This window comes from Pyrgilauda ruficollis, unplaced genomic scaffold (assembly GCF_017590135.1).
Source record: "Pyrgilauda ruficollis isolate IOZ18807 unplaced genomic scaffold, ASM1759013v1 scaffold129, whole genome shotgun sequence".
In the NCBI taxonomy this organism is placed as follows: Eukaryota; Metazoa; Chordata; class Aves; order Passeriformes; family Passeridae; genus Pyrgilauda; species Pyrgilauda ruficollis.
The window spans coordinates 1,365,383-1,387,799 of record NW_024511321.1 but is presented as its reverse complement, the minus strand read 5'-3'; the positions used below and the strand labels follow the sequence as shown (position 1 = coordinate 1,387,799).

The 22,417-nt window shown below is 47.6% G+C and overlaps 1 protein-coding gene across 1 annotated transcript in view; it reads right to left on the bottom strand.

Annotated features, from left to right (window-relative positions):
* Nucleotides 1-22,417, bottom strand: part of MDGA2 (MAM domain containing glycosylphosphatidylinositol anchor 2) — a 186,493-nt gene that overhangs the window by 121,550 nt on the left and 42,526 nt on the right. The window contains exon 2 of the mRNA XM_041458477.1: nucleotides 7,996-8,135. Coding sequence (XP_041314411.1) covers nucleotides 7,996-8,135 — 140 coding nt within the window. The remainder of the gene's footprint in view (nucleotides 1-7,995; nucleotides 8,136-22,417) is intronic.

The following is a 22,417-nucleotide window of genomic DNA, read 5'->3' as shown; positions in this document are numbered from 1 at the left end:
TATCATTTTGATTGACAGGCATATGGGAAGGGGGGGAAGGAAAAAAGTCCCACTCGTTATTTTTATCTCCTTGAATCACGAAATCTGCAGGAGGATCCAGGATTCAGCCCGGAATGGCACTGGAATTATTTAAAAATTTGATATTATTGATCAAAATTATATCGAGGTTATTCCGTTGGAAGAGGAGGAGAAAAACTACTCGAAAATAAGGAAAATTCATTAAAGTGCAGCAAGATTTTTCTGGAAAGATAAATTAGTAATTATTTTTAAATATTTAATTTTTTGTGTCTAATATCCTACTATGAAAATTAAGGAAAGAGTCCCCAAATGCAGCAGAATTTTTCTGGAAAAAGAAATTAAGAATTATCAAAAATAAGGAGGAAAATTCAGGAAAGACGCACCACGTACAGCAAGATTTCTCTGTAAAAAGAAAATAAGAATTATCTGGAAATATTTAATTTTTAATTCTAATAAAGTGGATTTTAGGAAGAAGAATAATATAGAGAAAGAGAAAAACACTACAGAAATTGTTCTATAGAGATGCTGTTGCATCTTAAATAAGGGTTTTAAAACTCCTCGGATTTTTAGCCCCTCTGAGAAAACCAGATTTATCTGAAAACTCAATATTTACATTCAGTTTGTTTTATTTAAACATCTGTGCTGGGCCTGTAGGACAGCACTAGAACAAATATCTGGCATGGAATAATTGAATTGGGACAGCAAAAATTGGGATTTCAAAAATATATATTTTTAAATATTATCCCTTCACTTTTAAATATTGACCCCAATTAAATATTTGAATTTATTTCAAGTTCAACTTCTGCTCTTCTAGCTCAGGGTTCTTGGTTTTTTTAGAAGTTTCTACTAAAATGCCAAAAATATTGGAACAAATTAAAAATCAAATGGCTGAGCTGCCCAAAAATTTGGGAGGAATAGAGGGAAAGACTTAAAGGCGATATTTGGGAATAAATCTTTGTTGGGAATATAAATATTCCTGGATAAAGATTTTCCAGCCTGATGAACTCCACTGCAGCAGCCAAGTGCTCAGGTGAAAGGCAGCAAAATCCACCTGGAACTTCCCAAACCATTCCCAGCTGCCAGAGGAGGGAGGAGAGCTCAATCCAGGAGAAAATGTTATCCATGGAAACATCAGCATGGAGATTAAAACATCCCAGAAGGACCTGAGAGGCCGTTCTCCCATGCCAGCAGGAAAATCCCAATTTGTGCCAATCCTCCCCACCAGACACCTCAGCTGGGTGAGGTTTTGGGAGCAGAATTTCTTCCCTTAAAACTTAAAAGCAACAAACTCCAGAGCTTTAGGAGTTCATGGGATCACAGAATCCTGGAATGGGTTGGGTTGTGTTGGGTTGCGAGCAATTTTGGCTCCTAGGAGGTAACTCCTACACAGAATTCCTGGAATTGCCTCATCCTTGGATCCAATTCCCTTCTTTCCAGCTCTCCCAGTGCTCATCCTTCCTGGTTTTCAGTTCTTTCCTGCAAAATGGCTCCTAAATCCTGTGGGTTTAATTAAACCCCAGCCTTTTTTCCCCGAAAAATGTGAGGATTTGATCAGTTCCTGAACCTGCATGGCAACAACAGCAACTTCTTCTGTCCCTTCAGGCCCTGCCAGGGGCTCTTAGCTCTCCCTGGAGCCTTCTCCTTTCCAGGTGAACATTCCCAGCTCTCCCAGCCTGGCTCCAGAAGGGCTCCCGTACTTGGAGCAGCTCTGTGGAATCCTCTGGATCACTCCAGCAGCTCCAGGTCCTCCTGATGCTGGACCCAAAGCTGGAGGCAGCTCTGCAGGTGGGATTTCATGGACAACATGCCTTCCACAGCAATGGGAACGATTCCTGATTATCCTCCAGGAAAAGCCTCCCAATCGTTTCCTTGGGAGATCTCCCTCCAAAGCCACCGGCACCGGCTGATCTGCATCAGCTGCTGGTTTCCCTGGTTACCAAATTATCCATGTACTCATCAAATCCTTTCCAGCCAGACCTCCCAGCTCCAGCCTTTATTCCAGAACCACCCCCATCCCTGTGCCGGGAGACCAGAATGTTTTTCCTTGTGCCCATGGAAAAGCAGCTCCTGGTGCGTTATCCCAGAGCCGCTGCTCCGGCCTTTCCTGATCCCCTCGGAAACAGGGAAATAAAAGCTGGCAGCACAAAGGGAAAACAAAACACTGCAGAGCTTTGGGAGGGGAGAAAACAGATGGAAAATATTCAGAGGACAAGTGTCCATATTTCAGGAACAGAGGAATTTTTCCGGTTTTCCTTAAAATAATAGCGCTCCATGGGCACTGGAAATTTTCCGTATGGGATTTCTGGCACATTTAAGCTGCCCAAATGTCAAAATGAAACTGCTCTGGTGCCACTCCCCAATCTTGATGTCATTCCCAGCCCCATGAAATTCCCTGCACGCTCATCCCAATAATTGCTGGGGCTGTAACAAGTCTGGGCTCGATATTCCCAACTGAGGGAATGGGATTGAAACCCAAACTTCCCTTCCCTGATGCTGCTTTTTTCTGGATTTGACCTCTTTGCATTGAACCTCTTTTTATCTGGATTTGACGTCTTTCCCTCAGCACTTCCAAACCCTTTATAGGAACCTGCAAACACATTCCCTGTGAAGAGACAGCAGCCACCTGGAAATAAGGAAAACTGGCAGGAACTGCTCAAATTATTCAGCATAAAACAACCGAGGAGTTAATTCCTTTTATCAGCTTGCAAACCACTGGAATCATGGAATGGTTTGGGATGGAAGGGACATTAAAGATTATCCAGATGAGCTCAGAGGCACCAGTGGCTCATTCCCAAAGATCCAGGTGCAGCTCCAGGAGTCCCTTACTCCGTGCTGTGGATGCTGCGATTCCTGCCCTGGATTTTTGGCACAATTCCTGCTCCTCCCTCCTGGCAGACAGAGCAGGGCAGGCTCGGAGCCCTGCAGAGCTCTGCAGAGGTGTGAATTCAGGTGCTGTGCTCGGGGGAGAAAACATCAAATAAACTCCTTCGAGCAGCACAAACGTCATGTGAAGCCTCACCACAGATTGCTTTTCATGCTGGAGCAGGATGGAAAAATTTTTCCTTGCTAAACGGGAGCTTCATCGAGTCAAACATTTAGGAAAGGGTTTTTTTTTTTTTTCCCAGCATAAAATCCAGGCTAATTTAGTCATGAGTCAGGCTGGGTTTTGTCAGGTGCTCAGTGAACATTTGTAAAGTCTTCCCGTGAACTGAGGAGTGTCAGATGGAATCAGCATCAATTTTCCTAACAAGGCTCCAATTACTGCTCCAAGGAGCCGCAGAGTGGGGTGGGAAAACAGCTGCTCCCCTGTGAGGGACCCCCACCCCCTCCCCTGGGCTGCATCGGCACTTGATAAGAATTCTTATCAATTAAAACCAAAATCGTGGCACCCACTCTGCCTCAAAGGAGCCTTTTATGTCTCACTCGCAGCTGATCAAAGAGAGCAGAATGTGGGGTTTTTGTTGGGGGCTTTTTGGGAATGCTGCTTTTTCTGGTTCTGATGGATGGAGTGCCAGGGAATGGGAATTTTTCCTTTCCAGGCATTAATAAGGGGAAGGCAGGATCCTGCTCTGCAGTGTCGGAGGAGGCTCCACTAATCACAGGGAGTAATTAGGGAGATGCATTTGAAATAATTAAGGGGTTTTTATAACGTGCCACAGTTAGCTGGGTCTGTTCATGGGGACAGCTCGGTGCTTTCCAAGGAGTTTATGAGTGACAGGATAATGGGGAATGGCTTTAAACTGACAGGGAATACGTTTAGATGGGATATTGGGAATGAATTCCTGGCTGGGAGGGAGGTGAGGGGCTGGGATGGAATTCCCAGAGAAGCTGTGGCTGCCCCTGGATCTCTGGAAATGCCCAAGGCCAAGTTGAAGCAGCCTGGAACAGTGGGAGGTGTCCCTGTCCATGGCAGGGGGTAGCACTGGGTGGGCTTTGAGTTCCTTCCCATCCAAACCATTCCATGATTCCATGAATTCCATATTTATACATAAACATATATTGATATATAAATATGAGCTTCAAGGCCCCTTCCAAACCAACCATTCCCTGCTCTGTGTCACTTGGGTCACCCCCTTTGGCCACCCCAATTCCCAGCAGGCAGGATGTGTTTTTCCAGGCCCACATCCCCCTGGAGCAGCATTTCCCTGGCTCTGCTTCGGGCTCACAATCCCGGGAAGCCATCGGGATCTCCCGGCAGCTCCAAGGGGAGCAGCTCCTGCTGCCTCAGTGGCATCACCACAGCACCCAACTCCTACAAGTGGGAAGAAAACACAGCCAAACAGAGGCAGGGAGAAATTCCAGGGCTCCTAAAAGCAGATCCTCCCCTGCTTTGCTTCCTGGGAAAGCTGCGGATCCATCACGTTCTTCACACCCCACCAGCACCATGAGCACTCCTGGATTTTTCCGGGAGAAAGGGATGTGCTCCGACGGCCCTGCCTGGAAGAAGGGTGGCAGGAGGATGTGAGGAGGAGGTGGGATCTTGTTAAGATGTGTTGCAACCTCAAAACAGGAAAAAAGAATCCCGGAGTGTGCAGCTTCCAGATGGTTGGAATGACGTGTGGCACTGGCAGCTGCTCCTTCCCGAGCCTCGGGAATGACGGGGGACAAGAGTGGGGAGACAGCACCTGGGAGAGGGAGGGACACGGTGGGAGGGCCAGAGGTCACTCTGCAGCACGGGGAGGGACCAGGGGAGGACTTGGACACTGTCCCCTGTCAGCTCTGCACCTTTTGCTGCTTGGAATGCGCCATTCCCACCAGGATAACATCACCCGAGGTGGGACAGCACTTGGAGGTGAACCACTGGAAAAATCACAGCCAGGGGAAAGCAAACCCCAAGGAGGGGGAGCTTGGATTGACAAACAAGGTCCTTACAAACTCCTGGAATCACTGAGATTGGAAAAGCCATCCAAGATTGAATCCCAGCACTCCCACAGCCACCACTGATCCATGTCCCCAAGTGCCACATCCACAGGGATTTTAAATCCCTTCAGGGATGGCGACTCCACCACTGCCCCAGGGCAACTTTTTCCATTAAATTTTTCCTTATCTCCAACGTAAACCTCCCCTGGCACAACTTGAGGCTACTTCCTGCTGTTACTTGGGAAAAAAAGCCTGGACACACCCTCCTGTCAGGGATTTCCCGTTCATCCTTCAGTGGAAAACCAGGAATACAAAATCCCAGCCAATCCCTGCTCATCAGATGCTTCTTCCTCTGCTCCCCATGACCCAAATGTCATTCCTCACTTTGGAAAGTCATAGGTTCTGTTTCCAATGACTGGACCTGCCAGCGCAGGTGCCACCACTGATCCATGTCCCCAAGTGCCACATCCACAGGGATTTTAAATCCCTTCAGGGATGGCGACTCCACCACTGCCCCAGGGCAACTTTTTCCATTAAATTTTTCCTTATCTCCAACGTAAACCTCCCCTGGCACAACTTGAGGCTACTTCCTGCTGTTACTGGGAAAAAAAGCCTGGACACACCCTCCTGTCAGGGATTTCCCGTTCATCCTTCAGTGGAAAACCAGGAATACAAAATCCCAGCCAATCCCTGCTCATCAGATGCTTCTTCCTCTGCTCCCCATGATCCAAACGTCATTCCTCACTTTGGAAAGTCACAGGTTTTGTTTCCAATGACTGGACCTGCCAGCACTGGTGAGAATTCCCAAGGAAAATCAGGAAAAAAACACATTCCTCAAGGCAGAGCAGGAGATCGTCACCAGTGGGGATAAAATGCCACCTCTTAGCTACTCAATCCTGGAAATCCCTCATTTGTGTCCAGGGATAAGTGGTCTTTGGATATCCTGGCACATCCCTTTGGAGCTGGAGAGCAGGGACAGCCCAGCCTCTGGATCCTGGATAAAACCTGGAAAAGGGACAGGTCCTCATGGTGATCCTGCTCCAAACTTTGCAGGATTTTATCCAAAAATCAAACCAGCCCTCCTGACAGGTGCAATTTATGGAAAAAAGGGCTTCATTCACCTCATCTGAGTGAGGATAAAGTGTTTTAAAAATTCCAGCCAGGAAAATTATTTCTATGGCAACTAATGGTGCATTCCAAAGCAGGGTGTGAGAAGGTGGGAAATTGGGAATAACAAATACTAATCACATGGAACATCTCAAAATCACTCCACGGATAACAAGCAGACATTCAAGGATGTGTTGGGGTGCTCAGAGTCTTATATTTAATTAGGAGTGAGGTGAATTTTTGGGATTAACAGAGCAATTATTTTTAATTCTCTTTCTTTCTGATAATTCCCACATCCTTATATTATTCCTCCCAAAAACCTCATTGATGCTGAGAAGACTCTATGAAAATTTTGAGGAGAAACTTTCCAGCAATTGGAAAGTGCAACCACCACTCTGAACACAGGAATTTCCCTGCCTGGAAATAACCCCAGGGAAAAAATTTGGGGCACGTGGTGGGAAAGGCAGCAAAGAGAGCTGAAAAATTGGGAAGATTTGATAAATCCGAAGATCTGTGTTCAAAGGGAGCCCCCCCAGAGTGGAGTCACTGCAAGGATGACTCCGAGCAGATCAGAGACATCCCTGACTCATCAGATCCCAAAGAACGACATCCATTGATCCCAAAGTTAAAAGAACAAATGTTGGAAAGATAAAAAAGGGATAAATGTGTGCTTTGGTAAAGCGGGAAGGAGTGACAGGATAGAATGGGGAAAAAAAGGAATTTTTTCTTATTAATTAATTTCTCCTCCCAGAGCCATCATGGGCATCCTCAAATCCTACAGATTAGAAATCCCTGGGAATGTTCAAGGCTTGGAGTGGAAAATATCCCTGCCCATGGCAGGAGTTGGCACTGGATCATTTTTAATCTCCTTTCCAATCCAAACCATTCCACGATTCTGTGATTTTACAAACTCCCAATCCAGGATTGTTTAATTCTTCCAGTGTTTAAACCAAAAGGAGTTTCCATGCCAAGAACAATTGGAAAATTTGAGTGAATGTGGAAGTGTGAAAGCATTCTTGGAATGCACAATTCCATATTTTATAACTTCATTCCCCGGCATCTGATCAAACAGCAGCTGGAAAACAATTCCCATGCAATTTGCAACCCAAATCTGAGAGCATCCTGTGGAAAGATCAGGAAAAAATTGGAATACTGGAAACACCATCCCTAAACCAGCACAGAATAAACTTCCACTACTTTAACTTTAAATCTTCCCCTTAAATTGGGAACAACCATGGAATGAACAGCAGAGAAACAGCAAACCCCTTCTTCCTGGAGGAGCTCACACTGAAGGCCTCCAGGAGAATTCCCTGCTCCCAGTTCCTGCCTGTCTCTTGCAATTCCAAGAGCAAAGGGTTTAATTCATCACCTTGGAAAGAAAATCCCTGGTGATTATCCCAATTAAAAATAACTGATTAATGAGGACCTGGCCAAAGGGGGTCACACCAGGGAGGTGCAGCAGGAGTTGCCAACAGTCTTGAGCTCGATAAAATAAGGTTAGGCCTGGAAAAAGGTGATTTATTCCCAGGTAATTCTGGTTTATCCAGCTGCAATGCTGGGAGTTCCATGACATAGCTGATCCAAGTCAACAGGGAGACTTTCCCAAGTTCTTGGGTTCCCTGCTCCAGCTGTTCTCCCTTCCAGAGTTCCAGCTGGATTTCTGAGGACTGGGGTATGAAGATCCCAGACAACAGGACAACTTTAGGGATTTTCATCCAACAATTGTCACCCTTATAATGGTTTTCCTTCTCTTTTACCAACCTCCATGGAAATCAAACACACCAGGATTTTAAAGCACAACATTGCTGATTTTAACACCAGATTTTCCAAAAAAACCTCACCAACATTCCTGCTGTTGATGTTCCTCTGGAACACCCAACATCCGGGATGGATCCCCCACCTGGATCCCGATGGATCTCACCCACCGCGCACGCTCTGAGATGAAGGTGAACCCAACTCGTGGAGGGTCTGAGGGTGTAGAGAGGGCAGGTGTGGTGGGCAGGGACTCACCTGTGGCCGGGGGTGGCCGGTGACCAGGCAGGTGAGCTCCAGGGTCTCTCCCTCGCGGATGGTGTAGACCCGCTCGGAGTAGCGCTCCTCCTCGATGTTGCAGGCCAGGCCCGAGTGCACGATCCGCACCGTGGGGGGGGCTGCAAGGCCAGCAGAGAGACGGGATCAGAACCGCACGGATCACCAAATTACGGGATGTTCCAAGCTGGAAGGATCCCACAAGGATCAACTCCGGCTCTTAAGGGAATCAAACACGACCTTGGCATTCTCAGCTCCAAGATCTAACCAACCAAGCCCATCCCAGACCACTCCACCCCTAGGTCTGAGGGGCCTGCAAAGCCAGCGGAGAAACGGGATTAGAATCATATGGATCATCAAACACAACCTTGGCATTCTCAGCTCCAAGATCTAACCAACAAAGCCCACCCCAGACCACTCCACCCCTACGTCTGAGGGGCCTGCAAAGCCAGCGGAGAAATGGGATTAGAATCACATGGATCACCAAATTACAGGATGTTCCAAGTTGGAAGAATCCCACAAGGATCAAGTCCAGCTCTTAAGGGAATCAAATGCAACTTTGGCATTCTCAGCTCCAAGATCCAACCAGCTGAGCCTATCCCACACAACCCCACTCCTGGGGCTGGCCTTGAGCTGGGGGGCTGCAATGCCAGCAGAGAAACAGGATGAGAATAATGTGGATCCTGGGATTATTGGACATTTTGGGTTGGAAAAAATCCACAAGGATCAAGTCCAGCTCTTAAAGGAATCAAACATGACCTTGGCATTCTCAACTCTATGATCCAACCAACTGAGCCCACTCCAAACAACCACACTCCTCGGCCTGGCCTTGAGCTGAGGGTGCTGCAAAGCCAGCAGAGAAATGGGATAAGAATCACATGGATCACCAAATTATGGGATGTTCCAAGTTGGAAGGATCCCACAAGGATAAAGTCCAGCTCTTAAGGGAATTAAACATGACCTTGGTATTCTCAGCTCCAAGATCTAACCAACCAAGCCCAGCCCAGACCACTCCACCCCTCGGGCTGGCCCTGAATGAGGGGGGCTGCAAGGCTGGGAGAGAAAAGGGATGGGAACCACACGGGTCACAGGATTACAGGATGTTCCAAGTTGGAAAAGCCACAAAGATTGAGTCCAGCTCTTAAGGGAACTGAACCTACCTTGGCTTTTTCAGCTCCATGATCCAACCAACCAAGCCTATCCCAGGCCACCCCAGCCCTGGAACCAGCACTGAGCATCTCCCCCACACAGTTACTCTTTGTTTACTCAGCACCACAAGAGACTTCCATGGTTTTTATTAATCCCTGGCAATCCTCTGGATGAAACCTTCAGCACCCCCAGCTTGCGTTCCAATTTTTTTGTTTCCATTTCCAAAATGAACTTGGCACTATTGTTTTTATTCTATATCTTCCTAAATGCATTATCACACTCGTTATGCAAATGAAAAGACTTAATTAAAGCAGGAAAATTAAGCAGGAGAAACAGTGGCACTGATGCTGCTGCTTCCTTTCCAAATCCTGTCAATGGGATCAGGATTTGGAGCAGGAGTTAAGTTCAGGCAGAACCTCTACTTTAATTTCCTTGTTGGTACAACCTGTAGTACAGGAATTACTCAGATTTACACGTTGTAAATGTTAGGAAACCACAACATTCCTGTTATTACACCTTCATAAATCCCAGCTCTGCTTCCACAAGTCTCCAAAGCACATTCCTGGCTTCACAATTTCGCTTCTGAACCGTGAAATTCACAGCTATGACAATTTCCAGGGAGTGCGTCGATAGGAGAAGGAAACTGATTTACAGACCCTAATAAAATCACAGAAACTAAAGAGCACAAAGGATAAAATGGAATTCTGTTGGATTTAAACACCTGGAATTCCATCCTTTCTGTTCATCCATGTGATGCCATTGTGATCCCAGCCCCAATCCCCATGGAAGAGCCTCAAAACTTCTCCCCAGGCCCTTTGCAACAGCTGGATTCCCTTCCCAAGGCTGCTTTGCCAGGTCTCCGTGCTGCACATCACACCAACCCTGCTTCTCTGATCATTCTGGATTCTGGAATTCCTCTGTGAAGATCCACATGGAATTCCCGGGATGCAAGGCTCTGGCACCCCTTCAGACCCCCCCTCACCATGGCATTCCTGGTCCAATCCACACACAGCTCCCTGTGGACACAGCCCATCGTGGGATCCTGATCTGAAGGCCTGGGATTGATCCAAACCTGCCAAGAATTCCAGTTTCTGAGCCTGGCTCTCCACAGCCTGGAGAAAATGAGGCCTGAGCCAAGGAGGCAGAAGAGGCAGAGGAGGAGCAGGGAATGGATGCTTCCTCCATAGAAACATGGAATGGTTTGGGTTGGAAGGACCTTAAACCCCACCTGATTCCAACCCAGAACATTCCACTATCCCTGGTTGCTTCAAGCCCCATCCAAACCTGGCCTTGGGCACTGCCAGGGATCCAGGGGCAGCCACAGCTCCCCTGGGAATTCTATTCCAGAGTCTCCCCACCCTCCCAGCCAGGAATTCCTTTCCAGTATCTCATCCAGCCCCACACTCAGTTTGAAGCCATCATTCCAGCAAAGCCTCCAGCAAGCTCTGCTCTTCCAGCCACCACATCCTGAGTTCTAAAGCCCCAGGAACTTTCCCTCCTCACTTTTCCAGAAGGTTTAACAAAGACCAACACACCCCTGCTCCAACCAAAAGTGCTCCCAATTATTCCAAGTCCAAAGCAATGATGGAATAAAGGTGCTTGGAAAAACCTGGGATAGTGGAAGGTCCCCCCAGCCCATGGCAGGAGTGGAACTGGATTTAAGATCCATTCCAATACAAACCCTTCTGGGATTCCATGATTCCCTTGTCCCATAGTTGCAGGTGGATCTTCCCATGAAACTCCTGGAAGGACAGGAATGTCCTTGGTTAGGAATCAGGGCCATGTGTCACACTCTAACCCGGAAAGAATCCGTTAATTCCTGACTATTATTTTTTTTTCCCAAGTAGAACAGCAGCACCAACACTCAGTGTGCTGATTTTCCCTGGAATTCCTAGGAATGCTGATCCCCCTTCACACTCCTCAGGAGTTCAACATTCCAAGGACATTGAATGTGCTCTTTGTTTTGCCATTTCCAGGGCTCTGAGTCACCACTGGGACTTTCATCATCTCCCACACCACAGATTCCAAAATGCAGGAATGCTGAAGCAGAGCCACGGAGCAGAAAGGTAAACGAGGGTTCAGCACAGCTCATCAAACTCGGGATCGAATTAGAGCTGTCAGCAACATCATTCCAACATCCTTTTAAATCCATATTCCATTAATATTCCATTTTTATTCATGTTATATTCATCTAACTCCAAATCACAGCTGAAGTGTCCTTCATTTTAGTGGCTGTGCCACTCTCCTGAATCCATTAAATTTGGGAAGGAGCAGGAAAGGAAAAACGCCCCCCTGGGTGTTGTTATCACCAAGGAAAACACTGCTTTAAGAGGAGATCAAATCAATCAAGGGAAATAGCAAATATTCTTCTTCCAGTAAGTGAAAAACCTTATGGTTCAGGAGACATCCCATAATTATGAAATGTCACCTCCCTCCTTCCTGCAGGAATATTCATTCCAGCTCCTTCTGAAAGCTGCCTCCAGGGATTTCATCCATTAAAATAATATCAACTTAGCATTGATTTTGTTTGTGACATTTGAGGAGAATTTGGCTGGCGATTGCACGCGGAAAACGCTGCGTGGATCCTTCCCAGCGCCATTCCTGGCAAGGCACAACCTGGAGCAAGGAAAGGTTCCCCAAGGAAAAGGTAAAACAACAAATCCAAGCACAACCCCCTCGTTCTGCTGCAAGAGTTGTGCGATCCCACAAGATTCCCTCTTTCCATGAAAAATGGCAAGTTTCTCCTTTCCATGTCTCCTTATAAACATCGTCTTTCTTGGCTGCTCTTTTCCACCAATTTCAAGTTTAGGTGGGATATTGGGAAGGAGTTCCTGGGTGGGAGGGTAGGGAGGCCCTGGAGTGGATTTCCCAGAGAAGCTGTGATCCAAAGTCCTGATCCAAAGGAATTCCAATGGAATTTGGATGTTTTCTCAGCCTGGAAAGTCCTCATTGGACTCACACTGGAAAAATATTGGAGGCTTGAGGGTCATTTTGTGATTCCTGAGCTGTGCTGATGGATTGGGAATGGTTGGGAATTTCCTCTGCTCCACGACCTCATATTGATCTTTCTTTTATGGAAAATGTTATCAGGATCCTTTGAGAAAAGTGGGAATGAGATGGTGTTTTGGATTGGCAGAGTGGGGAAAGTTTGAGAGGAATTTGGGTTTCATTTCAGCTGGAATGGGAAGAGGAGTTGGGAGATGGAGATTTGTGGAGCTGGGAAGAGGAATGATTCCATGGAGAGGGACCTGGGGACAAGGGATGGAGAGATGGGACACAGGGAATGACTTCCCACTGCCAGAGGACAGGGAGAAATGGGATATTGGGAAGGAGTTCCTGTCTGGGAGGGTGGAATGGATTTCCCAGAGAAGCTGTGGCTGCTCCTGGATCTCTGGGATTGTCCAACGCTAGGTTGGAGCAGCCTGGGATAGGGAAGGTGTGGATTCCAGGGCTGGAACTGGATGGGCTTTAAGGTTCCTTCCATCCCAAAACATTCCAGGATTCAATTCCGGGATCCCTTGGCACAGCTCTTTCCTGGTTAAAAGTTTCCCACACACAGAGATTTGGTCACGCCCTTGTGGGAAAACAGGGAATTAAACTCTGGCCAACATCAGAACTCGGATCCTGGAATGAATTCCCTTAACCTGACCAGTTCCAAGATCTTCCTGATTCATGGGATGTGTAGGATCCCTTAAAACTGAATTAAAATGAGACTTTTTTCAGAAATAGGAGATCCATGATGGACCTGCTAGGAAATGCAGGATGGGTTTGTCACCAATCAAACCCTTCTCCCCTCCTGCAGCCATGAGCTTTCCCCCTGAAAATTAATTAGCAGGAGTGAAGCCCCCCGTGAATTTAGTGCAGTTCTGCAGCAGAACAGGGAGGAAATAATGGGATTTTCTGAAGAAAGAGGAGATTTAAAGTAATTGCAGGCACTTGCCTCTCTCAGAATTCACTTTTCCCATATTATCCCAGCTCTTAATTCTCCTAAACTGCAAATGGAATGACCAGGAATCTCTGAGGTATTGACATGGGAATGCACTGCCCTCATCAATGCAGAATTTGGAGCATTTTACTGCAGTTAATTTGGGATTTGGGGCTATTTCTCCAGCTGGAGGTGAGGCCCAGTCCACAAATAAATGGATTATTGAATCTGGGGTTTTTATTTCTCCTCTAAGTGGGTTTTTCTTTGGGAAAATTCAAATGCTACACAAGTAGCTTCAATTAAACAAATATTCCATTTATGGAGAAATCTTTCATTTTGGCTCCAAGCTGAGTCAAATTCCAGGTGCCTAAGAGAGGAAACTTTCAGGTGTGATGCTGACTGGATTTCAAACCAGTTGTGCCATTCCTGGATCACTCCATATCACTCCTAAATATTTCCTACCTGCTTTCACCTGATGCCCATGGGAATATTCATTGGGCACCTTCCTCTGAGCTGACCCCAAGCCAAACTTTCCCATCAAACAGCACAAAGTCACCTTTTATCCCACTGGGGCTGATTTTTCCACGTTGCTCAATATTCCCTCCTGTCCTGGTGTTTGTGGAGCTCAGGAAGGCTCCGTGATTGATGGCACTGCCATCCCAAGGCTCCCAGATAATCAAATCCCACTGCTGCTTCCCTACACTGCTGCCACAAAATTAGGCCTGACCTAATTTTGACACTACAAAGCTTAGCAGTGCTGGGTATATTGAGTTTGGGCTGTCCTAATGCTGTTTTTCCAGGAATAGATGGATTTATGGCTCTTTTCCCACCCTTTACAACTCCTCTCACTGCTGGTTATTGCTCCTGCTGCTGGGCAGGTGTTAAAAACTGCTGGAGCTCAGAGAGGGATCAGGAAAAGGCCAGGAGAGCTCCTCAGACACGGATTTGGGCTGAGAATGTAAAATCATGGAATGGTCCTGGAGGGAAACTTGAAGATCATCCCATCCCACCCCTGCCATGGCAGGGACACCTCCCACTGTCCCAGGGTGTCCCAGTGTCCAGCCTGGCCTTGGGCACTGCCAGGGATCCAGGGGCAGCCACAGCTGCTCTGGCAATTCCAGCCCAGCCAGCAATTCCCAATTCCCAATCTCCCATCCATCCCTGCCCTCTGGCAGTGGGAGCCATTCCCTGTGTCCTGTCCCTCCATCCCTTGTCCCCAGCTCCTCTCCAGCTCATTTCCTTTGGGATACCGAAGTTCTCCATGCCTGGGAAATCACGAGTCTCCCACTCAAACTGGGGCTGCCTCGCCCTCAGTTCATTGCAGGAGCACAAATGCAGAATATCCTCTGCAAAAACACTTCTTTTAGGGAAGTCAGAGAAGGAGATACTTCCTAAAAACACGGGAATTTGGTTTCTAGTTTGCTTTAATGATTCAACGCCTCCCTACTCGCTTTTCAACAGCTTTAATTTGTCCTTAATAATTTATCCTGCAGCCCAAAGCAACCCTGCTGACATTCCAGTCCCTTCGTATCCTGGAATTGTCCAGGTTGGAAAAACCCTCTGAGCCCATCAAATCCAACCATTCCCAGCACTGCCAAGGCCACCACTGCCCCATGTCCCGAGGTGCCACATCCACAGGGATTTTAAATCCCTCCAGGAATGGGGACTCCATCCCTGCCCTGGGCAGTTGTGCCAGGGCTAGACAGCCCTTTCCATGAAAAAATTCCTACAAAAATCCAAATTAAACCTCCCCTGGCACAGCTTGAGGTAATTTCCTCTTGTCCTACCACTTGTTCCTTGGAAGAAGCCACCAATACCCGCAGGGATAAAATCCCATTTGAGGAAGTTGTGGGAGTAAACAAAACATCAGAAACCCCTTTGCCCGCTCCACACTCATTCCCTGTGGGAATGCTGTTTCCTTTCCCTTCAGCTGAGCCCCAGGCACGTCCCTGCAAGGCCAATTCCTGCCATTTCCACGGGAGCAAAGGTCTCCCAAAGATCCACCACCACCGGGTCACGCCCGTGCGCCCCTGCCCAGGCAGACAATTAGGGATAATTCCCTCTGTGCTCCTGCAGGGATTTGTTTCCTGATTTAACTCCTGCTCTTTCTTTCTCTCATCCAGAGTTCAGCTACTTCAGCTCCAGGAGAGGAGCTGCTCTTCTCCATGCCTGGTGCCATGAGTGGATTTATGGATTTTGGGTGCCACGGTTTTCTCCCAAAAGAAATCCAGGGATAACGTGGGTATCCACAATTCCACTAGCACCATGTGTGGGACACTCTCGGCCAATAACCTTGGAATTAAAAACTGAATTGCCTGGAGCATCAGCACTGAGAAAATATCCCTCATGTCTGGGAATTCCAGGCAGGGTTTCAGAGGAATTTTAGGATTTTGTGCTGTTTTTAAGCTAGGTTTTGCTTTTAAGTGAGAATAAAGTCACTGAGCGATGCTGCCTTGCAATTCTTATTTCTGCTTGAAAGCCTGAAACTGTGATTTTTTTTTTCAGCTTTTTGTACTTAAATAACAACCTGGGGAATTGGTGCTTCCGAATTTCCCAGCCCCTTATTCCAGCATTTCCAGAGAATGACACTTGGTTAACTCCCAACATCCCAGGTTGATCTGTCCCTTACACCCAACAAAAAGGGCATTTTCCATTTTTTTCCCCACTGATTAAGTGGGAATTACAGAGATGAGCACAGAGGGAACCCTTCCCACACTCCACTCCCTCCCTGAAGTGCTCCTGGAGCCATTTGCATCCCACAGATTGCCGGCAGTGGGATCAAGGAATCTGCTAAAATAAGGAATTGTCAACAAGGGAGGCCTTAATTGAAGCAACACTTTGTTGTTCCTGGCATCACAAAACTGACGGCGGTGCCAGACCCTTTTCAGCACCATCACAGGCTGGCAGCAAACACATCTCACTGATTTGGGAGCACACAAAAAATGTGGGATTTCCCCCCCACTGGAAAAGACGGAGAGGGGTGAAAATCAAGCAGCACGTTAAAAATCACCTTGTCAAAACAACTCCTGAATTCTAAATTATTTACACAGGTTGGCAACATTTCTTTTAGAAATGCATTTTTAACTCATTTATTTTTTAAATTTTAATTTAATTTTTAGCTAATTTAATTTTTTCTCCTTTGCAGGAAGTGCTGGTAGTGCAGTTCCTGACAGGAAGCAGCGAGGACATGGATTTATGCTCAAGGAAAAAGCACGTACAGAAAATGAGGATGAGAGAAAACGCTCTTGAGATGTGTCAGAGGAGATTTAGATGGGATATTGGGAAGGAATTCCTGGCTGGGAGAGTGGGGAGGGGCTGGGCTGGAATTCCCAGAGCGGCTGTGGCTGCCCCTGGATCCCTGGCAGTGCCCAAGGCCAGGCTGGACATTGGGGCTTGGAGCAGCCTGGGATGGTGGAAGCTTGGAAAATTCTCTGGGATTATCCTCTAAATCCAGTTTCCCCACTTAGCATTAGTTCAAGACAAATATTCACGGAATCATGGAAGCATTAAGGTTTGAAAATTTCATCCAACCTTGTCCCCAGCACTGCCAAGGCCACCACTGCCCCATGTCCCCAAGTGCCACATCCACATGGATTTAAATCCCTCCAGGCATGGAGACTCCACCCTGTACCTGTGCCAGGGCTGGGGAACCCTTTTAGGGAAGAAATTTTCCCAAACATTCAATCTAAACACCACGGAATCACTGAAGTTGGAAAAGAGCTCCAGGATCAGTCCCTGGGAATTCCATCCCAGGGTTTTACCACCCTTCCAGCCAGGATTTCCTTCTCAAAATCCCATCCAACCCTTTCTTCCACCTCTCCAACCACTTCAGTTCCAGATGTGCTTCATCCGGGCAACCACAAAACGCTTTAAGTGCCACATCTGGCACTTAAAATGTCATTCCAAGATATTCCAACCACTGGAAAATCTGATTTGTCTTAAAAACTCCCATTTCCTTCAGGCCCTGACATTGGGAAAAGAACTGGGGGCTCAGTCAGCCCTGAATCTTTTCCTCCTGTGGAGAAATTCTGGAGCACCAAGCTTGGAATGCCTGAGAGCTTTTTCAGGGCAATTCCACATTTTCATAGCATAAATCACCCCATTCCCAAATTTTGGCCAACTCAGGGGAAATAACCAGAGGTTTTCCTTCATTTTAGTAAATCCCAGGCTGTGCTGGGCCAGGAAAGAGCTGCAGAGGAGCTGAGGGGACAGAGATCCTGAGGGGTCCTTGCTGCTTCCATGATTTCTGTGCCAACTTCCCACACAACCAAGAGCAGATTGTTGGACCAGCCCCCCCAGGCTGCTTGGAAGAATTCCACCAGGAATTATGGAGAGGTTTAGCCCAGTTTCCAGGGAAGTGCTGCTGATGATCCAAGCTCTCCTGGCAGTGGGAATTCATCACATCCCTCAGTCAATCCCTGCCCTCTCCCTTTCCCAGCTCTTTGATGGATACCAGCTCCCACGGCAATATTTCTCCTGATCACTGTTAGGACACTCCTTTGTGTCCAGCCATTGGAAATGGAAACAATTCCATGAGATTTGTGCGGCTGAGGAATTACTGAGGCTCCTCCATCACTGGAGAATATCAATGTTAATTAGGAATTGGATTGACACAGAGTCCAGCAGATGCAGAAATCACCTCCCTGTGGATCTGATTCCTTGGGAATCCAAACTAACAGCTCGGTATTGATGTGAACAACTCCAGAGCGGAGTCACCCCTCAACATTCCATGATTTATTTGGACAGGCATCAATGAGCGATCAACAAATCAATAAAAATTAATGAGGAGAATTAATAAAATCCCCCCTGGGTACTCAAGACACTGCCAGGTCAGGTGTTATTGTTTATACGATTTTCCAGCCCTTTTCCAAAGCCTAAGGAAAGCTCCAATCCTATTAACAGAGGGTAATCAGTCATTAACTTCCATTAGAGAGTCGCTCCTTCCATGCAAAATTTGTGGTAGTGGGATAAGGTTCTCACTTTTACCAGTCAAAATTCACCACCCAGCTCTGCACAGCAGCAGCAATCCCACACCTGATCCCTGTCCACCAGCAGTGGCTTCTCAAGGGCTGGGAATGGTGGAGAGGAGCTGCCAGCTCCTCATGGATACACTCATGGATGGAAGGGAAATGCTATCCACAATATCTCAGCTTTTCCAGAAAAAAAATCTCTGCTCTGCTGAAATCACCAGTTCGGCAAATTCATAAAACATCAGGACCAAGAGCTGGGAATACAAAGAGGGAGATAAAGGGAAAAAAGAGTGTATTCCTTCCATCCTTCCCTATTATCATCAAAACCCTCTGGCATGGAGAATACGTGGATTTGCTGGATGGGATTTTCTAATCCTCAATTTCCAACAAGGATCTCCACATCCTCAATTTCCACTAAGGAATTCCTCAACTCCTAACAAGGAGTGCAGGCAGTGGATGAAGGCACAAAGGGGGATTCTCCTTCATGTCTGGCTGCCTTTGGACGCCCCAGCAGCTCCGCACTTCTCCAGAGCTTCTGTGCTTTGGTCATTTCAGACCCCAAACTTCCCTTGTCCTTCCAAGTGGGAGCAAATCCATTCAAAAACAGCAGGGAAAAAAAAGAAGGCGGAAGGAAGAAAAAAACCAAAAAACAGTGTTCCAGAATTTTCTTTTTCATCTAAAAATCACAGACTCATTAAAGCAGGAAAAAACCAGAAGAGTCCAGCACAACCACTGCGGTCACCACTCATCCATGTTCTCGGCTGCCACATCCACAGGTTTTCCTGGGACACCTCCAGGGATGGGCACTCCAACCCTCCCCGGGCAGTGCCAAGGCCTGAGCACCCTTTCCATGGGGAAATTCCTGCTGTGCCCACCCTGAGCTGCCCTGGCCCAGCCTGAGGCCGTTCCCTCTGCTCCTGTCCCTGTTCCCTGGAGCACAGCCCGACCCCCCGGCTGTCCCCTCCTGGCAGGAGCTGTGCAGAGCCACAAGGGCCCCTGAGCCTCCTGTGCTCCAGGCTCAGCCCCTTCCCAGCTCCCTCAGCCCCTCCTAGGACTCCAACCCCTTCCCAGCTCCATTCTCTTCCAAAACCCACAAGTTCTGAACTTAAAATTAAATCCCAAACATGGTGATTAACCTTCAGATTTGTCAGATTGCTGATTTGTTTTAAGTCAGCTTTGGGAATGATCTCAAAATGTTTTTCATTTTTTAATTGGAACTGAAAACACTTCCAGCAGATGAGTAATGAGGAAGTGGCATCTGCCTGCCTGGAATTTTCACTGAAGAACAGGGATACGGCAAGTCCCCTCAGAGGACACCAGAATTGGTTTCCAGCCTTTTCCAGATCTCCATCCTGATCACTGATTTTTCCACTAAAATATAAAAGAAATCCCTTTTTATTTTCTTATCAACACAGGTATCACCACCAGGAAAGAGTTTGCAGAGTCATTTCTACATAGAGCAGATTCTGGTGGCACTCAGGGTATTCCAAATCCCATTTCCCTCTTTAAATCCATCCCAAAATGTTTTTCCATGTGCAAAAGGCCTTGACTTGATGAGTTTAATAGGGTTTTTTTTTGCTTTTTTCCCCAGGCAATGGGGTTTTTTGTATTTTTCCCCAGGCAAAGCAACAAATTTCTGGTACAGATCTGACTTCAAGGCCCAGGCAAGGGAAGAACTTCACACAAGGAAGATGAAGCTACAGAGGATTAAATGTTTAAGGCTGAGCTTTGGGACAGGATTCTCCAGCGGAGGAATCCAGCAGCATCCAAGAACTTTTATTTCCAGGAGCTGTCAATCCTTCTACTGATATCTGCAAAGAAAATACTTGAGGAAAACCAGATAAAAATGGGAAGCGAGGAAAGAAGATGCCTTCAGAATGTAGAGATTATGGCTTTAAACACATTCCTAATTAATGGATCATAAGCTGTCCTTAATATATCCCTCAGCACAGCAAACTCTGTCAGATTCCATGGACTCCTGGAATTGGAAATTAATTGGAAGGGCTAAAGATAGCGCCGAAGAATGAAAAATACTCACAGATGCTTTCAAACGTCCTTAATCAAAATAATGATTGCATAAATCCTTCGTGCAAGCTCAGAAAAAAATAAAATATTGCTACCTAATATCCTCCTCATTATCTGGGCCCCAAAGTGTTTGATAGTTTTAAATTAGAGCCGATTTCAGAAGTGTCTGTTAAATATTAAAACAAGATCCAAAAGGTTTAACATCTCTCCACACATCCATGGGAGAATCCATCCACTCCGAGTGGGATGTGGGCGAAAAATCAAGCTTTAAGCTCTTGCTCAAAGCTTTGATCAAACCATATTAAACTGCAGGCAAAAAACCAGACATCAAAGGCAGCTTTAATTCCCCTCTGTGCGAGTGGTGGCACTTGGGGACATCCCAGGACCCCCCAGCTCCAGCTGTACCACCAGGCTGGGCCGAGGTTGGACACTGGGGCTCGGAGCATTCTGGGATAGTGGAGGTGTCCCTGCCCATGGAAGGGGTGGCACTGGATGGGATTTAAGGTCTCTTCCCAACCAAACCAAACTCTGGGATTCCCCAAAGGTTGGAACTCACTCAGGGACACCAGGCTTGCAGAATCCATGGTCTGGGTTGATCCTCATGTGAGAGAAGTCACCCAGAGGAGGAACAGCACCATGGCAGGGTTAATTCCAGCTTTTGATCCCCCTGGAGCAATGCCAAGAATTCATCCGAGGATGAACAGGCTGGGATGGGTCCCAGATGCAAAATACAGGAATGGGATGCATTGGAAATAGAATAATGGAATGGTTTGGGTTGGAAGGGACCTTATATCCCACCCAGTGCCACCCCTGCCATGGCAGGGACACCTCCCACTGTCCCAGGCTGCTCCAGCCCCAGTGTCCAACCTGGCCTTGGGCACTGCCAGGGATTCAGGGGCAGCCACAGCTGCTCTGGGCACCTGTGCCAGGGTCTCCCACCATCCCAGAAATTCCTGGGAAGCTCAGAGAGTGAAACCACCCCCACCCAAGGGACTGTTGGAGTTGGCTCTGGAGCTTCACAGGGTCCACGAGTCCAACCTGGGCCAGTCCAACTCCTCTCCATGCTCGCTGGGAGAATGGACACAACTGAGTGCCACCTCCAGGAATTCCTGGGACACCTCCAGGGATGGGCACTCCAACCCTCCCTGGGCAGTGCCAAGGCCTGAGCACCCTTTCCATGGGGAAATTCCTGCTGTGCCCACCCTGAGCTGCCCTGGCCCAGCCTGAGGCCGTTCCCTCTGCTCCTGTCCCTGTTCCCTGGAGCACAGCCCGACCCCCCCGGCTGTCCCCTCCTGGCAGGAGCTGTGCAGAGCCACAAGGGCCCCTGAGCCTCTTGTGCTCCTGTCACATCTGACAGCAGCTCCTGCACACATCCAGCTTTTCTTCCACTCCGCAACCATCCTTCCAAAGGAATTCTCATTCCATGGACTTCCACCTGGGGCATTTTGTCCTGGGTTTTGGGTGTTTGAAGACAGCATTGATTTTCCAGACAAGGCTGAACAAGTTTGGATGATGAAGAAATGCAATCCCAACATGTGTTTGCCTGGGTTCCTTCCCAGAAGGAAAAGCTGCCTGACATTTGCAATAGAGAGGCTGATCGGAAAGCTCTCCGAAAAGAGATCCATGAAGGACTAAACTGAGGCAGGGAGGATTAGGTCAGATATCAGGGAAAGTTTTCCACTATTCCAGAGGGTTCTGGCACTGCCCAGGCTCCCCAGGGAATGGGCACAGCCCCGAGGCTGCCAGAGCTCCAGGAGCTGCCAGGGATGCCCAGGTTTGGATTGTTGTGGGGTCTGGGCAGGGCCAGGAGCTGGATCCATGATCCCTGTGGGTCCCTTCCCACTCAGGACATTCTGGATTCCATGATTCTATTCTTGAACAGATGAAGGGATGCAGGGATGATATCCCAGGACAGAAGATTTGCCCATCCCCTTCTGCTGGCAGGAGCAGGTACCCACATTCCATGGGCATCCACCCACACATCCAGGACAGGACCTTCCCAAAGGATGCTCCACCCTCTGCTCAGCCACAAACCTCCCCAGGATCCTGAGGGAGAAGAATTTGGGACAACACTCAGCAGAGACGTAAAAGATTCCTTCAACTCTCCCAATGGGATCAAAGCTTTTCAGAAGAATCCAGATCTCCATGGGAGAGGCTGAAGGTTATTTTCCACCAGCACAACATGTTCAGGGCTGGATCCTGCTTTTCTGGGAATGTGCCTCATGATTTCAGCCAGAGCTAGACCCAGATTTCCATGGCACAGTTTAGTTCCCATGGAATGTGCAAATCCAGTGTCAATCTCCAGCCTGGGATGTTCCCCCACTCCTGCTTTTCC